Source organism: Papio anubis, chromosome 15 (genome assembly GCF_008728515.1).
Source record: "Papio anubis isolate 15944 chromosome 15, Panubis1.0, whole genome shotgun sequence".
In the NCBI taxonomy this organism is placed as follows: Eukaryota; Metazoa; Chordata; class Mammalia; order Primates; family Cercopithecidae; genus Papio; species Papio anubis.
The window spans coordinates 7,789,304-7,814,262 of NC_044990.1; the positions used below are offsets into that span (position 1 = coordinate 7,789,304).

The 24,959-nt window shown below is 43.8% G+C and overlaps 1 protein-coding gene and 1 pseudogene across 4 annotated transcripts; both read left to right on the plus strand.

Annotated features, from left to right (window-relative positions):
* The first annotated feature begins 225 nt into the window (after positions 1-225).
* On the plus strand, positions 226-4,277 carry LOC108582839. 3 transcript variants are annotated; one of them, XR_002518259.2, is made up of 2 exons: positions 226-998; positions 1,077-1,268. XR_002518259.2 is itself a non-coding variant. In XM_017951160.3 (2 exons), exons 1-2 carry the CDS (start codon positions 836-838, stop codon positions 2,432-2,434), a joined length of 612 nt encoding a protein of 203 aa, XP_017806649.2. In that variant the 5' UTR covers positions 226-835; the 3' UTR covers positions 2,435-4,277. The 3 variants fall into 3 exon arrangements, 1 of the variants encoding a protein (XP_017806649.2); XR_001896688.3 differs by having other exon boundaries at positions 1,087-1,268; XM_017951160.3 differs by lacking the exon at positions 1,077-1,268 and adding an exon at positions 1,986-4,277.
* A 9,449-nt stretch (positions 4,278-13,726) lies between these two features.
* Positions 13,727-15,519, plus strand: LOC101007526 (annotated as a pseudogene). The gene has a single exon (XR_639574.4). The product of XR_639574.4 is annotated as a eukaryotic initiation factor 4A-I-like (transcript).
* Positions 15,520-24,959: the final 9,440 nt, after the last annotated feature.

Below are 24,959 nucleotides of genomic sequence, written 5' to 3' on the forward strand. Positions count from 1 at the left end.
TGGAAAGAGACACTGGGCAGGTAGATCTTGCCGTAACAAGGAGAAGGAAGTCATGGATTTGACCTAAAAGCCGAGAAGGGAACATTCCCAAGAGACTTGGAGGTTCCATCTCTCAAGCGAGCTGAAATTAGCAGGAATTTCTCCTGCGGCTTCGCCGTGGTGTGGGGAAAAGGGAAGTGGTTTTGATGCAAGGGGCGGAGGGAGTGTTGGCGGTGGCGGGGGTAGGGGGGGCGGCAGCTCACTGACAGGTTAAAACCACCCCGGAGAGGCCCAGCTCTCTGAAGTTCGACATCAGAATATACATTCGAGTAAGGGTGGTCAATTATTTAATTTTTTGAGACTCTCTTTCCTTGTCTTTATACATGAGGACTAACAGAATTGTTAAGAGGATGACAGAAAACCACAGAGGAAAAAGCTGTAGTATAGTGGATACTCCATAAATATTAGTTCCCTTGGCTAGATTCGTCGCTTCTTTTTCCCAAGTGTAGAGCAACATGGATTAAAATTTATTTTGTGTTTCTAGATCTGCAGCAAATGTATTTAGAACTGTTCTATTAAATTTTCCTAGAAAATAAAGCATCTCTTGCGTTGAGGCTATCTAGGTAATCTACTTCACAGCATCTAAGTCTAGAAATTCAGAAACGTCTGCATGTGCGCCTCTCTCTGTAATGTCCTGATTCTTTTCTTTTTTTCTCATCCACTTTCCCATCAGTGGTTCAGATATTCTCTCTATATTTGTGTTTGCAAAGTTCTATTCCTGAACGGAATTTTCTCCCAGGAATTCCTGACCGAGGCCATCTGCTCTGCAGGCAGAAAGTGAAGCGACCGCAGGCTGATGCAGCCAGGAAGGCAGAGGCTGAGAGGAGGGAGCGTGGCATCAGAACAGAGCCGGCCGGGGCTCTGGCTTCCTCCTCCAGGATCAAGGGAAATGTGGGGAGCATGGTGCAGAATCCGGGGCAGCTCATCGCCCTGCTCACTTGCTGGGGAACAGATAAAACGTGAGTGAGGGGGAGGTTTTGTGGGCTGACACTCCCCAGAAATGCTGTGTGCACTTGAGCATGGTGGTTGATACTCAGTACTTTGAAGCAAACACCGTGAGACTACTCAGCATTGGGAGAAGCTGTCCACGTAGACGCCCAGGAAGCAGCCCAGAGGATAGGGTGCCCCAGCAATACTGCGGAAACCCAACTACTGACGAGAATGAGTGAAAGAATGCACAGATTGGACATGTAAATAAACGGGTTTAATACTCTGGCAGCTCTTGAAAACTAATCCCTTTTCTGAGTCTTCTCAGAAACCTCTATTCTCATGGTCACTCGGCAACATGCTGCAGAAAAGAAGACTCGGCCTCGGGACAGCCATGCCTGGGTTCAATCCCAGTCCCGGCTCGTGGCAGCTGGGTGATGGGGCAAGTCATCTATCCTTCCTGGGCTTCAATCCTAATCCGCAAAATGTAGGGGCTGAGGGAGGAAAGGGATGGGGTGGAGACCATGTGAATTAATGTATGAGGCCAGGTACAGTGGCTCACACCTGTAATCCCAGCACTTTGGGAGGCCAAGGCGGGCAGATCAGGAGGTCAGGAGATCAAGACCATCCTGGCTAACATGGCGAAAACCCATCTGTACTAAAAATACAAAAAATTAGCCAGGTGTGGTGGCACGCGCCTGTAGTCCCAGTTACTTGGGAGGCTGAGGCAGGAGAATTGTTTGAACCCGGGAGGCCAAGGTTGCAGTGAGCCAAGATCGTGCCACTGCACTCCAGCCTGGGTGACAGAGTGAGAATCCATCTCAAAATAATAATAAATGTATAAAAAGTGAAGTCCCTGGTACCTGTTAAATGTTCAATAGGTGGTGGTTGTTGTCATTGGGCAAAAAGCGCGTTTTGCCCTCTCCCTTGTCCTCTCCCTCTGTGTGGAATCAATAGCCAAGTCCTTCTTAACCTCCACTCTCTTTGTTCCTCTCCCTCCCTTCCCTATTTCCTATTAGGCCTTTCTCACCATCCTCACAGGCAACACAGCAATAGCAGCTGTGAGTCTCCTGTCTGCCCAAGAAGGTGCCCCCTCATCAGCAAGCTGGCTCTCCTCACACCAGCTGGCAGGGGCCTCTCCCACCCCTGTGCTCCAAGCACACATCGCTTCCACATTCCTGTGACACCTGCCACAGTCAGCCTGGCATTGCGGTGTCTGAGCACCTGTCGTTGCATCTGTGCTGAATCAGGCACTGTGAGAGCAAGACCAGGCCCCGTGGACTTGGGTTCCCACTGGCACCTGGCAGGTTGCCCTGCATTGGGAAGTGCTCGTTCCAGCCTGAATGTGGACTTCAGGAAAGGGCAGCCCAACATATGCTGCTTTGGTATGCTGCTTTCTTTGCACTTAGGGCATTTGGAGAACAGCAAAGGCAGCAGGGAGCTCTCTCCGGTCCCTTTATCTGTCTAAAGACAGAGCCTCCGAAAGAGCCTCACTGGGGTTTCTCACCAACCAGGGAAGATTGAACATAAATCACAGGAGTGGTGTCTGGAGGCCACACTATGCCCAGACATAGACTCGTCACAGGCTGTGCCCTCTTCTTCCGAGGCCCTGTTCATCTTCCCCAGAATCATTTACTGTCCCCCAAGTTTCCTACATTCCCCCTCCACTCTCTCCTGTGAAGCAGGTATCTAAACACCTAGATCTCGCTGGGCTTGGGGGTGCTCACTTTTCCTTCCTGTGATGCCCGTGTGCACATAATACATTTGTCTCTCTTTTCTCCTGTTAATCTGTCTGCTGTCTATTTATTTCACAGACTCAGATCTCCGACTGTCCAGGGTAAGGGGAAAGTTCTCCCTCTCCTACAAATGTAATGACAAAAACAGCATGTACTGAATGGGTTAACAAATGAATGAAAAATTTTTATCCTACATAGTTCCTCCTATTAAGCCACCAAGAGGTGGGTGAATAAAGGCTACCTAAGCCCATTTCCTATGGGGCATATCCTCAAATAGCACGTATCTATTGGTAAGTGTCCATGTCACCCTCTGAGCAGGACACCAAAACCATATTTTGTGATCTCTAGTTTTCTGGGATTTATAATATAAAAAGAAACCCGATGCCACATTCCAGGGCTATTACAAGTCAAATTCCAACGCTACAAACTCTAAAAGATCATAAAATACATCATAACAAAGATTACTTCCAATAAGAGAGTCTGGCTGGCTAAGGCTTTAAAATCTCTTGGTCTGTCAAATAGACACTTTGTTATAATTTGATTTCACTTGTGGCATTACTAGCAAACTTTGTAAATCCCAAGTGTACTTTGGCAGGGGAGATGGATGGAATTGTTGGGAAAGCCGTAGGGTGGAAAACATTAACTAGAGCTTAAGAAAAAATGTACAAAGGAAATGAGGAAAGGATAGGCAAGATGGGGAATTCAGTGAGGTTTTGGTGGAATGGTGCTCGGTCCTGTGCCTGAGATCTTCTTCCTCTTGGTGTGCTGCAGAACATTGACAACCCCCAAGATAACAGGGAGATCTGCGAAATGTAGGAAGCAAGGCAGGTTACTGGGGGAAATATTTGTGGACTGCCTTCTTCTAAGGTTATTCCTATTTTCTTGAAAAAATACTAAATATGGGTTAACATCACAAAAGAGTTTTCCTTTCCTCCCAATCTCTACTAATCTCAATCTCAATACCTACAATTGATTCCCTTCCTTCCAATCTCTAGTAATGATTAGCACAGAGTAGTTGCTCAATAAAATACTTTCAAACTGATTACAGTTATATAAGATTACTTATAACTTCAGTGCTAATTCTTGCCACATGTATTTGTGTTTTACACATTTCAAAGTGAGATTAGTTTCACTTTCAAGATTGTGACACAAGGCAAAGGGCAGCTCTGTCTGACGTGATCATGTCAGGGGATCAGACAACCAGCTTTATGATGGATTTCCAACAGATCATTGTGAATCTCTTTCAGACACCCTGCCACACAGCTGCTGAAAAAGAAATATGAGCTGACAAAACATTCCTCACTTTACTTAAACAAGAAAAGGAAAGAGGCCACCATACACCAGGGCACAGGTGACAGACAATAAAATAGCAAAGGCCAGTTAATTATGGGGATTGGGTTTTTGCTGGGATGCAGATGGGAACGTGGTCACACCCAATAAACAGAGGCCTATGGTCTGTATTCTACAGGTAATTCTACAGAAAAGAAGATGAAAGGACCATCGACAGTTAATCACTGTTGTGATTAAGAAAATGTAGATTTCCAGCCTGGGTAGCATAGAGAGACCCTGTCTCTACCAAAAAAAAAAAAAAAAAATTAGGTTAGCCAGGCACCATGATGTGTGCTTGTAGTCCCAGTACTTGGGAGGCTGAGGTAGGAGGATCGCGTGAACCCAGGAGTTGGAGGCTGCAGTGAGCAAAGATCGCAGCACAGCGCTCCAGCCTGGGGGATAGACTGAGACCGTGTCTCTAAAAAAACTAACTAAATAAAAGTAGATCCACTACAAAGACTTGCTTTCTGAAGCTCAGTTAAAGCTTTTGTAGGCACACATACACAAATCCTATGACACTCCTAAAACGGCGGTGTGCCCTAGGTATGTTAATAGAATAGTTAGGGTAAAGATTTAGGTAGGAATATTTGCACAAATTAACTGCAGCTTCTGTTTAAACATGTTCAAATTTTCATATTGCGTACTTACGCTGCACCACATTCATAAAACGTCAAGGATTCTTATTCAATACTTCACGAAGGGCACTACATCTGGCACAAGACTCTGCCCCAAGGTGTTTTCACACAGCTGGAAACCGTGTTTCTTCAATGTACTAGGCTTCATATTGCTGAGGCTTTTGAAGCCACCAGGGTTTTTGCCACAGGGGAATCCCTGCTGAGCACCTGGGGATTCCCTGGGACAGTGAGAGCCCCAGGGAGCAGGAGACAATTAAAGCCGAACTCAGCGTAATAATCCCTCTTGGGGCCTTTGCTGTTTATTTTCTCACATTTCTCCTGCCGGCCACCTCATAGCTCACCTTCCCCCCAAGTCTCTGACACTCTTGACACAGAGCAGAACCAGCAGAACTGAATGGAAGGATGCAAATGACACAGGCTGGAGGGGTTTGGGAATGGGCCCTGGGCAAGGCTGAAAGGTGGGATGGCTGAGAAGGGATTTAATGACAGTCCTAAGAGCTCCAAATGGGGCAGGGGAGGTGGTGTCCACAGGGAAGGAAATGAGAGGAACAGGTTTACATTCCAAGAGGACTGGATCAAGGAATGGCTTCCAGTCTTCTGGAAATTTTTGACAAAAGATGAGTGAGAGGGTCTGGTAGTCATGCTACACTGAGAGGCAGCCTCAGCTGTCTGAGGACAATCTTGAAAGTGAAACTAATCTCACTTTGAAATGTATAAAACACAAATATATGTGACAAGAATTAGCACAGAAGTTATAAGTAATCTTATATAACTTTAATCAGTTTGAAAGTATTTTATTGAGCAACTACTCTGTGCCAATCATTACTAGAGATTGGAAGGAAGGGAATCAATAGTAGGTATTGAGATTGAAATTAGTAGAGATTGGGAGGAAAGGACATCCAAATACTCATTTGGAGATGGAAGGCATTTGATGTACCTTCTCCCTCCCTACACTGAATGTTCCTTACTGCCAATCTCTCTCCACAGGGCTCACCTCCTATTGCATTTCTGGCCCTTGATTCTTTTTTTTTTTTTTTTTTTTTTTTTTTTTTTGAGACAAGGTCTTTGCTGTGTCACCCAGGCTAGAGTGCAGTGTCACGATCACAGCTCACTGCAGCCTCAAATTCCCGGGTTCAAGTGATCTTCCCATCTCAGCCTCCTGAGTAGCTGGGAGTGCTTGCTACCACACCTGGCTAATTTTTAAATTTTTAGTAGAGATGGAGTCTCACTATGTTGGCCAGGCTGATCTAAAACTCCTGGCCTCAAGCAATCCTGCCTCCTCAGCCTCCCAAAGTGCTGGGATTATAGGCATGAGCCACCGTGTCTAGCTGCATTACTGGTTCTATGAGAGAGAAGGCAGAAGAAGACTGCCCTCTGAGAAAAAAAAGTGAATAAAACACTTTTAAAAAATTTTTAAAGTTTTTAATGCCTATTGTTTTACCATTATAGCTTCATTTATTCCCACCTTTAAAAGTTCCTGAAGTTTAAATACCCATAGATCAGAGGCAGTGTCCATTAGTAAGAATAAATGGCAGTTGGTTGCCATAGAAATATTTAGTTGAAATCATCTGAACACTTCAGATGCTCTAGCCTGGCCTTATGTTGTTCAAGGCCCCACACTGGCTAGGCTGGGGCTTAGATTTCACTGAGAGGAACTTTCCCTTCTGGCTGGCTTAGCTTCCAGAACATGAGCCTGGCTAGGGATTTATACTGCCCTAGATCCAAAAACAAAATTAAAGGACAACAAACATATCGGGAAAATATTTGCAATCTGTGACAAAGGCAAATCACCTTAATATAAAAATAGCTTTGACAAATCAATAAAAGATGAATACCACAGAGAAAACCAACAATAACAATTTAAAAATAAAGCCAACAGAAACATAAAGAGATAATTTGTAAGCGAGGAAATACAACATGATAAAATTGCAAACGAAAAAAACACTTCACATTCACAAGTAATTAAAGAAAAGCAAAATAAAGCAATCATGAGATCCTTTTTCACTTATCAAATTAGCAAACATTTTGTTTCCTTTTTTTTAGTGGTGAAATTCAGTATTGGCAGGAGTTCAGAAAATGAATCTCTTTTATACATTGGTAGGAGTGTAAACTGGCAAAGCCTTTCTGGAGGGACATTTGGAATATTTATTAGTGGCTCTTCAAAACAATATTTCTCATTACATATACCACAGAGAATTGGTCAGGTAAGCTATGATACATCCACATGGCACCATTAAAACGTTGCAGAAGAAAGATTCAGTGATGTTGAGAAAAGTAGATTATAAGATCATATATTCAATATGAGTATAGTTTTTGTTTTTGTTTTTTTAATGTATAGAAGGACGTGAAGAACCAGATTCTTAGTCAAATAAAATTACTATTTGAAATTTACTTTGCTTCCATGAATGAACCTACTTAAAAAATTATTTATTTATTTATTGAGATGGAGTTTCACTCTTGTTGCCCAGGATAGAGTGCAATGGCGCGATCTTGGTTCACTGCAACCTCCATCTCCCAGGTTCAAGTGATTCTTCTGCCTCAGCCTCCAGAGTAGCTGGGATTACAGGTATGAGCCACCACACCTGGCTAATTTTGTATTTTTAGTAGAGACGGGGTTTCTCCATGTTTGTCAGGCTGGTCTCGAACTCCCGACCTCAGATGATTCGCCTGCCTCGGCCTCCCAAAGTGCTAGGATTACAGGAGTGAGCCACTGTGCCGGCTTAAAAATTTAATAGGAAGAATTTCCCTAGTGGTAATTACTTTGTTCTATGAATTTTCTTTTTTTTTTTTTTTCTTTCAATGGAATCTCACTCTGTCGCCAGGCTGGAGTGCAGTGGCATGACCTTGGCTCACTGCAACCTCCGCCTCCCAGGTTCAAGCGATTCTCTTGCCTCAGCCTCCCAAGTAGCTGGGAACACAGGTGCGCACAACCACGCCCAGCTAATTTTTGTATATTTTTAGTAGAGACAGGGTTTCACCACGTTGGCCAGGCTGGTCTCTGTCTCTTGACCTCGTGCTCCGCCCACGTCAGCCTCCCAAAGTGCTGGGGTTACAGGCGTGAGTCACCGCGCCAGGCCCCATGAATACTTATTAAACTCCTCCTACAAGCCAGGCGCCACTCCAGGTGAAAGAGACAGAAGTGAATAAGGCAAACATCTAGCTTTTATGTCCCTTTTCGTAGGGAACACAAGAATAAGTAAAACCAACAGAAATAACAGGGCGACAGTTTCATGAAGAAAATACAGTAAGTTTACCGGGATAGAGATTGTAAGGAGGTCGGGGACAACATCAGGTACAATGATGGATCTGATGAAATGATATTTGAGTTGGGCCAGAGTGAGAAGGATTCCAGGCAGACGGGAGAACAGGGGCCAAAGCCCTGGGGTGGGAAGAGCATTGGAATACTTATGGAGCAGAAATAAGTTCAGTGTGGTGAGAGTCTGTGTGTGAAGACAGCAAGAGGGGAAGAAATGGAGTCAGAGTCCGGCAGGCCCCACATCACCTACACTCTTAAGTCAAGGGAAGGCAATGGGAAGCCACTGGAGGACTTTACTAAAATTCGATAAAATGTATTCTTAAGGATACAACACAAAATCCAAACTTTCAGTAATAATTTATGGCTAAAAGTTAACTTTAGGTATATAATCTTCTTTTACAAAACAATTCTGTGGGACAGAGCTGCTACCGAGGCTCAGAGAAGTTGAGTGGCCTGACCACAGTCACACAGCTGACAGGTAGCAGGATTGGGACTAGAGCCTGGAGCTCCTGCACCCTAGGTCAGTTGCTAGAAATGACTAGAAAAACCGCACTGCCACGCTGAATGTAAGCCGACATGGCAGCTCAAATGCACACATTAGCATTACCGAATGAGTGAGCCAATGGAGCCAGTGAGTTCTCCTATCACCACCTCCCCTTAGCATTGGCTTTGAAGATGGTAACGAGGAAACTCAGACTGGGTTGCCCCGTGTTATTGCACCAGGACAGGAGACTCTGAGACGCTGGTTGCAACATTTGGCGTCTGCTCCAGACGTCTGTAAGCCTTTTGAGAGATGAGCCTGGGTGTGTGGCGGCAGGCTGCCTTTTGAAAGAGCCACACGGTCCTGCCTCCCCAGACACCTTCATGGAGGAGGATTGAGCATTATCCCAAAAAAGAAGGGTGGCCTTGAGCTGTCCCATCAGGCCCCAGCAATACCCAGCTCCTCATCAGGATGGGTGCAAGTGTTTGTTTTCGACTTTAATCTTCTCTTTCACCTGTTGCTCTTTGTTTCCAGGGCAAAGCCAGTCAAGCTGAGCCATCTCAGCAGAGCTTTTTCCAGTGGCTGCAGAAGCCACCTCACAACAGCCACTGGCTGGTGCTTCTTCCTCTCTGTGTGGGATGTTGCCTCTTACTCCTCTCGCAGTCCACCTGGCTCTCCTCGGCTTAGGCAGCCATGGGCTGGGGCAGCATCGCATACCCTCAGTGGTCAGTTTTATCTCTCAGTTCCCAAAATGCTGCTCTTGGTTAGCTGGACCTTTCCCAGACTGGGCTTTGCAGCATGGACTTATATTTTCTCTGGACAGTCCAACTGTTCTTCCACAGGGTCCTTCATACACATGGCTCTTTGAGATTTGAGTTTGATTCTTTTTTTTTCCTAAAGATGGGGTTTCAATCTGTCACCCAGGCTGGAGTGCAGTGGCACGGTCATAGCTCGCTGCAGCCTCCAACTCATGGGTTCAAGCAATCCTCCCATTTCAACCTCCTGAGTAGCTGGGACTATAAGCAGGTGCCATCTCACCCAGCTAATTTTAAAACTTTTTTTTTTTTTTTGTAGAATGAGGTCTTGCTTTGTTGCCCAGACTGGTCTCAAACTCCTGGCCTCAAGCGAACTCCAGCCTCAGCCTCCCAAAGTACTGGGATTACAGGTGTGAGCCACTGCAGCCAGCTTCCAGACTCCTTAAATAAGGAGGTAAGTTATGTGAGGTACCTGGAGTAGTCAAACATATCCAGACAGAAGGTAGAATGGTGGTTGTTAGGGGCTCAGGGGAAGGGGGAATGGGGAGTTGTTGTTTAATGGGTATAGAATTTCAGTTTTGCAAAGTGAAAAAAAGTTCTGGAGATCCATGGAACAATAAGGTGAATATACTTAGTGAACACTACTGAACTGGACACTTAAAAAATAGTTAAACCAACCTGGCCGGTGTGGCGAAACCCCATCTTTACTAAAAATACAAAAAAATTTAGCCGGGCACAGTGGCTCACACCTGTAATCCCAGCTACTCAGGAGGCTGAGGTGGGAGAATCGCTTGAACCCAGGAGGCAGAGGTTGCAGTGAGCCGAGATTACACTACTGCACTCCAGCCTGGGTGACAGGGTAAGACCCTGTCTCAAAAAAAAAAAAGAAAAAAATAAGAGGTTAAGATGACCAATTTTCTGTTACATGTTTTTTTAAACTATGGTTTTGAAAAAAAGCAGATAAAGAGTAGGCCTGATCTGCCCATAGTTTGCTGCCCTCCTCTCTGCCCACCTGCCCGCTTGAACACTTGGAGCTCTCCTTCCCTGTGTGTAAGATTGTTCTTTGGTAATGAGACGCCTTACCTGTCACTTAATGTCATCAGATAACTGAGAGTCCACTACCTTGAAGTCTCCATGAAGACACAGTCCATCTCCTCAACACACTCCACTGATGCCTCCAACCCCACTGACCTTGGAAACCCTTCCTGTCAAAGTCACAGATGACTTCCACTTTGCCAAATACAATGGTTGTTTTCTGGTCTTTCTCTCAACTTCTCTCTTGGACACAGTTGACTTCCTTCTTGAAATATACTCTTGTTTTCGTTTCAGGACCACCTCAATGTCCTGGTTTCCGCCTAACTTAATAAACGTTTGGATCCCTCTGCTGGTTCCACCTCTTCTCAAATGACTAACTGTTGGTGTAGCCCAAGGCTCTATCCTTAGCCTGCTTCTCTTTTCCCTCAGCATTTTCTCTCTAGAGCATCTCATCTATCCCTGAGACTTACAGATAAGTCAACAAGATATTTCCCAGATCTGTGCTTTCAGCCTGGATCTTCCCACTGAGTTCTAAATTATGCCTCCAACTGCCTTCTTGACCTCTCCACTTGGATGTCTGTATCAACCCATTAAGAATTTTCAATTCATTGGGGGTATAAACATGAAATTGGTTCATGTTTTTCCATAAATGCCCTGATTATGCTAGTCTCAATACTCAAGAATCTTGGGCTAGTTCAGTCCAATTCCACAATGTTACTGAGGATTATTATTATTATTATTGAGATTATTATTATTATTATTGTTATTATTATTGAGATGGAGTCTTGCTTAGCTGTCCAGGCTGGAGTGCAGTGGTGTGATCTCAACTCACTGCAACCACCGTCTCCCAGGTTCAAGCAATTCTCCTATCTCAGCCTCCCAAGTAGCGGGGATTATAGGCACCCCTCATCATGCCTAGCTAATTGTTGTATTTTAGTAGAGATGGGGTTTCACCATGTTGGCCAGGCTGGTCTTGAACTCCTGACCTCAGGTAATCCACCCACCTTGGCCTCCCAAAGTGCTAGGATTATAGGTGTGAGCCACTGCACCCAGCCAATGTTGAGATTATTACAGTAGTCTCATTCTATATTTTAAAATCTCAGTACTATTTATACTTAAATATTATCTCAATGGTCAATTCTTTGTCTAGGACAGGAAATTGTCAAATAGGCCTAAAACACCTTGATATATCAGAAAGCAAGGAATCGATCAAAAAATCTTAGGGCCATGCCAAAAGAATCCAGGAGCCAACATGAAGTCTCCCTTTGTCTAAAGATGGAAATGTTTGAACAATAAAAATAACAACTGCTGTGGATTAAACACATTAAACTCCTTAAATGTTTAAGTTCACAATGAAACTTTAAAAAACTCTCTCATTTGTCCTCTTTTAAGGATAACTAGGCAACCAATACATTATTTTGAAAACTTGTAAATAAAAGGAAAAAATAAATGTTTCCAGCATAAAATGAGCCCCAGGACAACCCAGTAAAGAGGGAAATTTATCTTTACAGAAGTATTTCAGCTAATAAAGGAAGAAGGATTAAATTGGAATATCACATTTTTTGGAACCTCTGGTGAAATCATTGTTCTTGGCAATAATCACCAATAATGGCTAAAAAGACAACTGTAGAAAAAAGCATAAGGGGAGAGCTTCACAATATTGGATTTATCAAGGATTTCCTCAGTATGATACCAAAAGAACAGTCAACAAAAGTAAAAATAGACAAATGGGACTACATCAAAATTAAAAGCTTCTGTGTATCAAAAGACAATCAACAGAATGAAAAAATAACCCACAGAATGGTAGAACATATTTGCAATTCATACAAGGTTATAAGGGGTTAGGATCCAGAATACATAAAGAATTCCTACAACTCAACAAAAACAAAAACAAAAAATTCAATTAAAAAAATGGGCAAAAGACTCAGACATTTCTCTAAATATGATATACAAATGGCCAACAAGCATATGAAAGATGCTCAGTGTCACCGTCACTGATCATTAGGAAAATGCAAATCAAAACCACAATAAAATATAACCTCACACCTGGGAGGATGGCTAATCAAAAAACAAAAAATGTGTAGCAATTAAACAAAAATAAAACAAGTGTTGGAGCAGAGGCAGAGAAATTGGAATGCTTGCACGTTGTTGGTGGAATTGTAAAATGGTGCAGCTGCTGTGGAACACAGTTTGAAGTTTCCTCAAAATATGAGAAATAGAATTACCTTAGGATCCAGTCATTTGATTTCTAGGTATATACCCACAAAAATTAAATGAACGATCTTGAAGCGATATTTGCACACCCATGTTTATAGCAGCATTATAGTCAAAAGGTGTAAATGGCCAAAGACTGGGCAGATTGATGGATGAGTGGATAAACAAACCTGGTACACGCATACAATGGTGGCCCTGAAGGTGAAGGGACTTCTGACGCATGCTACAATATGAACCCTGAGAACACTATGATAGTGGAACAAACCAGTCACCAAAAGACAAATATTGTGTGATTCCACTTACATGAAGTACCTAGAGTAGTCCAATTCATAGAGACAGAAAGTAGAATGGTGATTGCCAGGTGCTGGAATGGGGGCAATGAGGAGCTTTTGTTTAATGGGTGCAGAGCTTTAGTTTTGCAAGATGGAAAGGTTCTGGAGAGGGATGGTGGTGATGGTTGCACAACAGTGTGAAGATACTAAAGCTACTGAACCGTACACTTGAAAATACTTAAGATTATACATTTTAGGTATGTGGTTTTATTTTATTTTATTTTTTTGCCACAATAAAAAGAAAGAGAGAAATAACCTGTAACATAATCTTGCCAAAAAAAAAAAAAAATTAAATCTGATCAAGCCTCTTGATCTAACTACCCAATTTATAGAAAATGTGGGACAGAGGAACATGTTACCAAGGTCACTTGGAAGCAATCAGCAAAACCCAGACTGTAGGAAACTCTACAGGCAAAACAACCAAATTTCTTTAATAAATTGCAAGAAAATAAAGTAGAAGGCAGAAGAAACCACAGATTAAAGGATTCTTTTTTTTTTTTTTTTTTGAGATGGAGTCTCGCACTGTTGCCCAGGCTGGAGTGCAGTGGCGCGATCGTGGCTCACTGCAAGCTTCGCCTCCCGGGTTCACGCCATTCTCCTGCCTCAGCCTCCTGAGTCGCTGGGACTACAGGTGCCCGCCACCATGCCTGGCTCATTTTTTGTATTTTTAGTAGAGACGGGGTTTCACCATGTTAGCCAGGATGGTCTCCATCTCCTGACCTTGTGATCCGCCCACCTCGGCCTCCCAAAGTGCTGGAATTATAGGCGTGAGTCACGGTGCCTGGCCCACGGTTTCACTCTTGTTGCCTAGGCTGGAGTGCAATGGCACCATCTCAGCTCACTGCAACCTCTGCCTCCCGGGTTCAAGCGATTCTCCCACTTCAGCCTTCCTAGTAGCTGGGATTACAGGCATGCATCACCACACCTACCTGGCTAATTTTGTATTTTTAGTAGAGACGGGGTTTCTCCATGTTGGTCAGGCTGGTCTTGAACTCCCGACCTCAGGTGATCCACCTGCCTTGGCCTCCCAAAGTGCTGGGATTACAGGCGTGAGCTACCACGCCCAGCCAAGGACTCTGAAAAGATATAAACATGAAGTGCAATGTATAGAACTTATTTGGATTCCTAATCAAACTATACAAAATTATGGTACAATCTGGGAACATCTGATAATATTCAGGAATATAATGGCTATTTTAAGTCCTTATCTTTTGGTGGTATATACGAAAATATTTATGGTAAAATAGTCTGACATCTGAGACTTGCTTAAAAATAATTGGGATGGGGAAGTTGAAGGGTAAGTATGGACCAGCAAAACTGGCTGAGTTGGTCATTATTGAAGGTTGGTGGCAGGAGTCACCACACTATTCTTTCTGTTTTGTGAAATAGAACCCCTCTTTTGGCTGTCTGTCTTACATCTTTCTCCACATCTGGGCAGCATCAGCCAATGTCTGCACAACTTTTAGACAGAAGACAATCACAACCGGGGACGGGGTTGAGGTCTGGTTGGGCACACCCACTCTGCAGTTGCTTATCTGGGAGTCTGTCCTTTCATTTATTGAATGAATGAATGAATGAATGAATGATATTTTTCAAAGCTGTGCACTGTGTTTGAAATAATCTATAATAAAAAGTTTTGTTTTTAAAATAGTAACCTTTGATCCTACTTGAAGTCAGTCTCCTCTTCAAGGAGTATGTATCTCATACTCCTTGCTGTGTATCTTGACAGCACCTTGACATAGGAGACAAAGGCATGGAGGGTACACACTTTGCCCCTCCAGCTCCCCTGGACCTACCCTCCTGGGTCGCAGCAGAAGGTGGAACAGAGTAGTGGGGACAGCTCCTTGCTGGGCTGCCCAGAGCGGGGAGGCAGTCTCCTCTCCCTGGATCGCTGTAGCCTTGTGGGCTACAGACACAAACAGTCTGACTATTTGTGAGACAGGGGTCACATGCTGGGTCTCTCCTGGACCAATCTCTGGGTTTTCTAGATGATCTAGCTCCCCATATCATCATGGGTACCCCTGGCCGTGTGTTTGATATGCTTAACCGGAGATACCTGTCTCCCAAATACATCAAGATGTTTGTACTGGACAAAGCTGATGAAATGTTAAGCTGTGGATTCAAGGACCAGATCTATGACATATTCCAAAAGCTCCACAGCAACACCCAGGTAGTTTTGCCGTCAGCTACGATGCCTTCTGATGTGCTTGAGGTGACCAAGAAGTTCATGAGGGACCCCATTCGGATTCTTGTCAAGAAAGAAGAGTTGACCCTGGAGGGTATCCGCCAATTCTACATCAACGTAGAACGAGAAGAGGGGAAGCTGGACACACTGCGTGACTTGTATGAAACCCTGACCATCACCCAGGCAGTCGTCTTCCTCAACACCCGAAGGAAGGTGGACTGGCTCACCGAGAACATGCATGCTGGGGATTGCACTGTCTCGGCCATGCGTGGAGATACAGACCAAAAAGAACGAGACGCGATCATGAGGGAGTTTGCTTCTGGCTCTAGCAGAGTTTTGATTACCACTGACCTGCTGGTCAGAGCCATTGATGTGCAGCAGGTTCCTTTAGTCATCAACTACGACCTTCCCACCAACAGGGAAAACATTTCCACAGAACGAGCCGAGGTGGACAGTTTGGCCGTAAAGGTGTGGCTATTCACATGGTGACAGAAGAAGACAAGAGGACTCTTCGAGACATCGAGACCTTCTACAACACCTCCATGAGGAAATGCGCCTCAGTGTTGCTGACCTCTTCTGAGGGGCTGTCCTGCTTCCTAGCCCCAGCCAGAGTTCAATCTTGGGGGGCTGAGGAGCAGCAGGGGTGGGGAAGGGAAGGAAGCCAAGGGATGGACATCTTGTCATTTTTTTTTCTTTGAATAAATGTCACTTTTTGAGGCAAAAAAAAGGACAAATTATTCCAAAAGAAAAAGTTGCTCATATGGAGAGCATAAAACACACTGTAGCATATATTCTATAAAATATGGTATGGTAGATTGTTACACTGATGGTCCTCAATACATCACATCTCCCTGAACTCATCTCCTTGCATAGTTCCCTCTCACATTGATGCTAGGTTTGGCGGTGTGACTTGCTTCAATCCATGAGATATTGGCAAGACTGATGCAAGCAGAGGCTTGAAAAGCAATTTACAATGGGACCTACTCTCTCCAGCTGGTAGGGATTCTTCCTTCAATATGTAGACAGCCCAAGTTAGCCTCCTAGAGGGCGAAAGAACACATGGAGGGAGACTCAGCCAGCCCAGCCATCCTAGCCAAGACCTGGCCACATGATTGAGCACTACCAACACCGCTCAGAGCACAGATCAGCTGTCCTAGCTTAGCACAGTCCAAATTACTAACCCATAAATTAGTGAGCAAAGGAATAGCTGCTTCAAGCCACTATATTTTGAGATCAGGGGTAGGTAAATGGCATTACTGTTGCTTTTGTTTCCCTCTCCGTGACTCTCACCCTCACTGCTGCCTGCCAGGCCAGGTAGTGGTTGTGAGGGAGGAGGATCTGGGAGAAGATCTGGGAGAAGACCTGGCTGATGACAGAAATAGCCTCATTGGGAATAAACTGCACTCCATCTGCACATCCCGATGGTCCTATCAGTTGCTAATAATCAAAAGCCAAAAGCCTTTCACTGTGAACTTAATGGAATCTTCTCTAAAACCCTTTCCACGTACCTGAACACTACCTGGGTCACTGCTGTAGGCTATAAAAGAACTTTACGAGCCCAGCTATGTGCAGAGAAAGAGACCCTTTAAATACTTTTTAGTCCATACATGCTAGCCTGTTATCTTTCCTCAAAGCAATCCATTCTCACCAACATATAGGAAAGAACTGAGTCCCAAACTCATTCTTATGACCATATAATTTTTCCCTATGAAAATATTACTCAGCTCCTTCATGGGGTTGGGGGAGGGGAATGGGATGTCTCTATCCATTTCATTGCACTTGCTATCGTTCTTGATCGATGAGTACCTAAATGAAAGTACTCACCTATTATCAACAGGGCATATGTATTGAGCTAGTGGTTTAATAGAAGAGATGGATTTTTGCTGCTATCCTCTCTCCTTTGTGATCAACACATGTATGTAGAGAAAGCTCTGAGGCACTTTATTCTAAGCAAGTGTGCTGAACAGTAACACCTGCCACTTGGGCTTAGGGAGGCATCAAGAAACAGAAAATCAGACAGACGTGATTTGCATAATGGTTCCAGAATTTAGGGTTTGATTTTGGGCAAGCTACTGAACCTCTCTGAGTCTCATCTAGAAAATGAGGCCGAAGCTATGCTCCTCACTGGGTTCAGGCAAGAATCCCTAAGGTGCTGTGTTTAAATCAGGGCCCATGATAAATGGTCTTAGTATCTGTTGGACTCACTCCACTTTCCCTTTAGTCACCATATGCATTGTGGGAGCTAAAGGCATCACTTCAGTTCTGATGTTTTGTGTGACCACAGGCCAGAACCCAAGAAAAAACAGAACATGATTATTGGTGGCTATAATCAAGAATGAAAGGATCCCTTATTCTAGAAGTTTGCAGTGTCAGATGGAGCTCACTGATTCAGACTGACAGCTACAACTGGGCAAACCAGCCCGAGACAAATAACAAATGTGTTAATTAGTGAAATGTAATGAATAAAGAAATGGTGCAAGTTTTTGGTGTGGTTGTGTGACGAATGACCCGTGCATGGCAGGTCCAGACAGGATGGGTTTTGGGGGTGGGGGAAGGAGAGAACCATCATCCTGGTCCCAGTTTACTGGGAAAGGTTCTGTGAGCGAAGTGTGATTTTAGAATTATTTGAATATTGGTAGAAGGGGGCTTTTGGAGTGAAGTGGGCGATCCAGGTAGAGGGTGTGGCCTGAGACATATTTCAAGGGACAGTCAGAGTAGAAGGAAGCAAACGCCAAGCCACACACGATATTATTCAAAAGCAGTAGTGAAGGAGCAAATCGCAGACGGGGTCTGCGATTTTCTGAAAAGTTGGCAAATTGAGTCTTTCAGAAACGCACAAATATGTTTCCTCTAACATGGGTATCAGTTCAGTTGAGGGCCCAGATTTAGAGTGAGGTGCAGGGGGCTTGGAGCCCTTACAAAGGGGACCAGCAGTTGAGGCCTGCATGAGGAAAAGACAAAAGGACGGGGCTAGTTTACTGGGGACAGCACATGGTGTAGGAGAGACCAGGTGCCTTCTTATATTCTCGATGAGGGCTCTGGAAAACATGTAGTTGCTTCTTCTGCTCCTGTGAATGGCAGAGTGGAAGAAAGGACTTCAGCATCAGCAGAAGAATATAGAAGAGACAAGGAAAAATCAGTGTCTCATAGGACATGCAACAAAAGCACAGTTTAATCAGAGGCCCACGACATTTCAATCCTAGGAGTTCTTTCCAGACAGGAGAAATCCGCTCTGTCTTCATGCCTCATTTGTTTATAATCCCTCAGTTTATGACATTCAATAAGTGGACATTTACAAGATCCAAATTCATAATACAGACTATAACCTTAGCATACTCAACACCCAAGGATTTGCCATGATACATTGTTCAGGTCCCCTTGAGCTTAAACTTTCAGGAAACCGGCTCCCTCCCCCTGGAATTTTCTACTGGATTTCCCATAGACTGCTGCAGTTCTGCTCTCTCTTCCGCTCAGACAGATCTTTGCATTTCTTCAAACCAGAAACTGCCTTTCAAGGGGGCTCACACAAACTGCAACTGAGCTGCTGGAGAGACATGCCCCTATCACAGAATGTGGAGGAGGGAGATTGGAGGTGGACGGGTTCTGCAGCAGCTAGGAGCAAACATATTCACACTCACAATTTTGGGGAGTCAATTCTTAAAATAGATTATATAGACGTTACGACAGAGATTGCTGTATGTTCACCAAATTCTGTCTCTCTTTCCTCCCAGCATACAGTGAGTCAACGTCTTTCAGTTTATCTTGCAGCCAGTTGGAGCTGTATGGTGAATCTTGGGGAAGTAGGAATGATGTGTGGTGCTTCCAAGCCTGGCTCTTAAAAAAACTCCTGCAAGATCCTCCATGTTCTCTCTCTTTCTTCCTTTGACTACTGGCCAGAGCCAGAAGATCTAGTGAAGGACAATAAGCCCTTGGGGACAGCAGACCTGACCATCTGGGTCTGGTCAGCAGCTAAGGGAGAAAAGAGGACTATAAAGCCCAAGGCGACAGAAGAGCTCTAGCTGGAAGGAGACTGAGCCCTGAGTACGTGCATGGAACACCCCTGCCCCCACCAACTCAACACAGGGCTACCATAAGAGAAAAATAAACTTTGATTGTGTGGGGCCACTGAGGTGGAGGAGGCTGTTTGTTATAGTACTTGGTCTACCCTGGCTAATCCACGTGGAGATAGAGACCGCCTCCTGTCTGGGCTCCATACACCAGTGTGTGTTAAAATGGGTGCCTTAGGAGAGGGCTTAGCCAAGCGGCCTGAGCTATGAGGACAGAAATGATCAATGGAAATGAATAGATGTTTAAAGAAATTAGGGGTAGCATCAGGTGAAAAAGTAAGGTAACACTTTAAAATCTATTCCACGCCAAGAGAATTCACTATGGAAATAATATTATTTTCAACAAATGGTGCTAGGACAACTGAATATCTACATGCAAAAGAATAAAGTTGGATCTTTCCCTTATACTGTACATGAAAATTCCTCCAAATATATCATAGATCTAAATATAAAAGCTAAAACTACAAAACTCCTAGAAGAAAACAGGAGTAAGTCTTTGTGGACTTGGGTTAGGCAAAACCTTCTTAGATATATAATGCCGAAAGCACAACAACAACAAAAATAAACTGGACTTCCATCAAAATGAAAAACCTTTGTGATTCAAAGGACACAATCAAGAAAGTGAAGACAAGCCACACAATGGGAGAAAATAATTACAAATCATATATTTCATAAGCAACTTGAATCCAGAAGTGTTACAGCTCAACAATAAAAAAGACAACTCGATTTACAAATGAGCAAATAATTGGAATGAAAATTTCTCCGAAGAAGATATACAGATGGCCAACAAGCCCAGGAAAAGATGCTCTACATTACTAGTCATTAAGAAAATACAAATCAAAACTATAATGAGATACCATCTCACACCCACTAGGATGCCTAAAATAAAGAAATCAGATAACAAGTATTGGTGAGGGTGTAGAGAGATTGGAACCTTTGTACATTGCTGGTGGAAATGTAAAATGGTGCAGCCTCTTTGGAAAATATTTTACAGTTCTTCAAATAGTTAAACACAGAGTTAGCATATTACCCCCGCAATTTCACTCCTAGGTAGGTGAATACTCAACATAAATGAAAACTTACGCCCACAAAAAATCTTGTACACGAATATTCATAGCAGCATTTATTCATAATAGTCAAAAAGTGGAAACAATCCAAATATCCATCAACTGATAAAAGGACCAAAAAAGGTAGTATATCCAACCACAGGAATATTATGCAGAAATAAAAAAGAATGAAGTATGTACTGACAAATGCAGCAACATGGATGAACCTTGAACACATTATGTTACGTGTAAGAAGTGGGTCAGAAAAGGCCATCTATTGTATGGTGCCATTTACATGAAATGTCCAGATAGACAAATCTCTGGAGACTAAAAGAAGACTAGTGGTTGTCTCATTCTTGGAGGGGAGAGGAGAGGAGAGGGAAGACTAGGGGGAAATGGGGAGTGACTGCTAATGGGCACAGGGTTTCTTTTTTCCTTTTCCTTTTTTTTTTTTTTTTTTTGCGACGGAGTCTCGCTGTGCTACCCAGGCTTCAGTGCAATGGCGCGATCTCAGCTCACTGCAACCTCTGCCACCCAGGTTCAAGCGATTCTCCTGCCTCAGCCTCCCGAGTAGCTGGGATTATAGGCATGAGCCACCATGCCTGGCTAATTTTTGTATTTTTAGTAGAAACACGGTTTCACCATGTTGGCCAGGCTGGTCTCCAACTCCTGACCTCAGGTGATCCGACTGCCTCAGCCTCCCAAAGTGCTGGGATTACAGGCGTGAACCACTGCACCCAGTCCCAGGGTTTCTTTTTAGGGTGTTGAGCATATTCTAAAATTGATTGTGGTGTGAGCTGCACAATATTGTGAATATACTAAAATTCATTGTACACTTTAAATAAGTGAATTATATGGTCTGTGAATTGTATCTTAATAAAGCCATTAATCTTTTCTGAATTATTTTCTATTTCATTATATAATGAAATATTTCCAACTACAGAATGTCATAATGCCCCAGTACACAACAATTGCGCTGCAAATGAAGGACCGATATTATGGTCCAGCACACATTGCTCAGGATAGCTGTCCTCAGAGGCCACCAAGCTGGACTGCCCACAGCACCCCAAGGCCCATGGAAACTTAAGCAAATCTATTCCTAAGAAACTTCTGAGGGTCTTTTGCAGTGATGTGCTGGTAAATGTTTAATTGCTGACTCTGGTGGGGGTGGGGGGAAAAAAAAGGAAAGAAGCCAAAGCCCCGAACTGCAGCATTTACCGATTTCCCTAATGCAAGCACTCCCACCCTGGCCAATTTCAAGCTACCAATGTGAGGCCACGGAGCATAGGGTTGAGGAAGAGATGGCTGGTAAGATTCCATCTATAATATTGCCACCATACAGATTTAACAGATATAAGTAACCTCAAAAGCATAACAAATAATAAAACAAGTAATAATTAGGAGTTTTGAGCATTTAACACTTTTATTTTTAATATGATTTATTTAATTGGAAGGTTGTATAATTTTTAGTAATGGATGTGTTTATCAGCCACTTGGTAAATTTCCTGAAAACTTAACAATTGGCTCTATGAGCTGGTCTCCAGCGACCACTGGGTCTCTAAGTTTATTTCAGTCTGTGGCTGGTTACAGGAAGCGAAGGAACAAATGAGCAAAGTTTCTGTCTCTTCTTACACTCCCATGTCAAACATGCCTTTCCCTTGAATCAACAGAACTCCGCTGCCTCCCTAATCCAGAATCAGGCAATTCCCGGAAGACTGTAAATTGATTGGGAGTTTCCTTTTTCTTCTTATTTAAATGAAATTTCTGGCTTTATGGTTCTACTCAGCATATTCACCTTCATCCCCTAATATTCTGCCCCATCCCAGGTCCATGCCCAAATAAAAATAACAAGGGAACAAGAAGAGGGCAGGCAGGGGCTCCAGCTCATTTAATACCTTCTGTATATTCTTCAGAAGGATGATGCTCAGGTCCCTTCGCTTCACAATCAATGAATTTTGAAGTTACAAGTAATTTGGCTTGAATCTATCACCTCCCCACCCAGAGTCAAACGAACCAAGAGAGTGGCAATTCCGTGCAAAAGGTCTGCAGACATTTTCAGGCTGTTGGCTCTAAAAGCTTGAGGTAATATGTTTAGAACAGAATTCAGATTTGTTTTGTTTGTCTCTTTGGTTTGTCAAAACAAATTGAACCTTTAAGTACAGAGCGAGGGCTGCTCATGGCCTCCTAGGAAGACAGGGGTACAGGGGCCTCTCCCTTCTTCTCCTAGTGAGCTGGTGCCCATCCCGGACCCCCGGGGAGGATGAAGCAGTCCTACCTCGATGCCCCCAGAGCTCTTTGTTTACTTTTCCATTACTGCACTCAGTCAATAAATACTTACTGAGAACCCAGTATGTGCTGCGTAGCTGGATATACTGTCATGACATGAACAAGTGTCCGTCCTCAGGGGCCCTGGAAGTCTATTGGAAGAGTTCATCACTTTGAAGCCTGGCTCCTCATGTCCCTCACATACAGGTTGAAGTCAGCTACATGAGGAGTCCGTACCACACACCGTGACGGGTTTCCAGAGCACTATCGTGGGTACTCAGAAAAGTTCGTTGTATGAATGAAATCGATCTATAGAGGAGGCTATTCCTTGGGCCCAGGTCTCTGAAAGCTCTTCATGAAAGATCTACCCTAAAGGCACCTGAAAGTCTTTAATCTCCCAGAATCCAGACACAAATATCCCAACTGAAATCTTCCCCATGACTTACTCACGTATCCTTAAGCCACAGATTGACTTCATAGCCACAGATCCGTGAATGAATACGTGAATCAGTAACTTAAGAGCAGCTTAAATTTCTGGGTCAGAGACACCCTGAAGAGAGAGCAAAGTGATTGTTTAAAAGACATATTAAGATTCCTGGAGGCTGCAGGAAGAAGGAGGCTTCTGGGAGGGGGTCTATTTTCAACCAGCCATTGCCTAAGAACTTAAGAAGAGGGTTTTCTGTTGTTGTTGTTGTTGTTGTTAATTGAAAGAAAAAAGGGGAACCAAAGAACAGATGGGTATTTTCCAAACCCTTTCAGCCATGCCCATATATCATCTGCATCACTGTAAATATATGGGACACAAAGTCAAACGCCTGTGAAGAGAGGCATAAACGCTCAGAGCCCATGTACGCACTCGCACATGTGCAGTCACCGATGACCTGGAGAACAACGGGGCTCTTTGGATTCTAACAAATGAGCTTTGGAAAAGAGAAAAGTATTTCATAGGCAACACTGAATAGCAATTTTACAGGCCTAGTTAGTATAAACCCACTGGACTTTTATTAATTAGGTGCATTCTCTTGTAACATTTAAAATCATCTCCTTGATGTCTGATTTTGCACAAATCAAATGAGACCTGCCTATTTTGGAGCATAGGTTATCTGATGTAGTGAATGCCTCCTTTTGTCTATAGAGAAATATTCTGGAAAGGTCGTTGTATATGTCCTGTCCAAAGTTGCTTTAAATCAAATAGGAAAAACAATTAGAAAACAAGAATCTATCCACATAATGCATCACATGACTCTACAAACCACTAGATGACTATAGCAATAGTAACTGCTTCACTTGTACAAGGAAGTACTATCTTCATGGTCATTCAAGAGATGGAGCTTTAGGTACTGCAGCTTTGCGTCCATGGGATCACAGAATGAGTTAGAAGGCATCTTACAGGTCTCTTTTAGAGACAGGAGGGCTTAGAATTAGAGGAGAGTTGAATATAGGGGACACTTCACAAAGTAAGCAAGGAGACTGAGTATTGTATAGGCAAGGAAACTGAGGCCTGCAAAGATTTTGACACTCATATGGGGTCCATCAGGATCCTTAATTAAATTATAGGTGTTTGCCTTTGCAAATCTACTCTCCATTTTTCTTCTGCTGTTTGTTCTAGGAGGCCGATCTGCATGGGCTACGTCAGTGGTTCTCAAAGTGTGGTCCCCAGACCACCTCGGAACTTGTTAAAAATGCAGATTCTCAGGCCTCACCAGAACCTACTGAGTCAGAAACGTTGGGGTGGGGTCCAGCAACCTGTGTTGTACCGCGCCTTCCAGGGAGTGCTGATGTGTGCTGATGTTAGAGAGCCCTGGACGACGTCAGTCAGGCCGATTAGCCACGGGCTTCCCTCTCAGCCTTGGCAGGTGAGGAACACTGGCAGGAGATCCCAGATAGGAGTGAGTTCAGGATTGTTTTTTTCCCCAGGTTCGTTCCCTGTGGAATTGTCTAGGACTGGCTGCAGCAGGGCACCAATGTCACTGTACTTCCCAAGGCAGCCACTGAACAATGTGGCCCCTTCCTTCCAGAGCCAGGACCCACTCCCTCTCCTCACCCTGTAGGTCTGGCGATGGTAACAGTCCCAGTTACTTGCTCCAGAACACTGCTCTCTTCCTCATGGTTCCCCTACACTCCACTCTCATCTTGGTAAAGTGTCCCTGTATTTGGCCCTCCTCTAATTCTAATTTAGATGTGCCATCTGGGATATTCACCTGGTTCACATCCAGATAGAAAGCTGCTTGTCTGGGTCATGGGAATGGAGCCTGGCGTGGCCCCACAAGACTTCTCTCAGATGGGATAAGAATCTGTCTTATCCCATATGGCCCTGGGATATTCCTAAATGCCATATTTATAGCAAAAACTCATAAAACGTATTGATAACAAATATGACCATGACATTTATTGTGTCATTCCCAAGACAAAATGTGTTTCTCCCCATAGATGGCCTATGTTGAGTTTATTTTTTTCTTCCTCTCCCCTCTCATTGGCAGGTACCATGTGGCAAATAACTTGGCTTACCCTGGCTCAAGACCCTCTCCAAGAGCCCTGATCCGTCTTTATCCCCTAAACCCTTGGCTCACAAACTCTTTTCTCTTAAATCCACCCTGCTTCTTCTTGTTTGTTTTCGTATTGTGATAAAATACACATACTCTATATTTTACCATCTT

Coding starts and splice junctions, on each gene's coding strand:
- LOC108582839 (XM_017951160.3), top strand. CDS start 836: ATGCAGCCAGGAAGGCAGAGGCTGAGAGGAGGGAGCGTGGCATCAGAA. Junction 999..1,985: donor TGCTGGGGAACAGATAAAAC/GTGAGTGAGGGG, acceptor ATTTCCTATTAG/GCCTTTCTCACCATCCTCAC.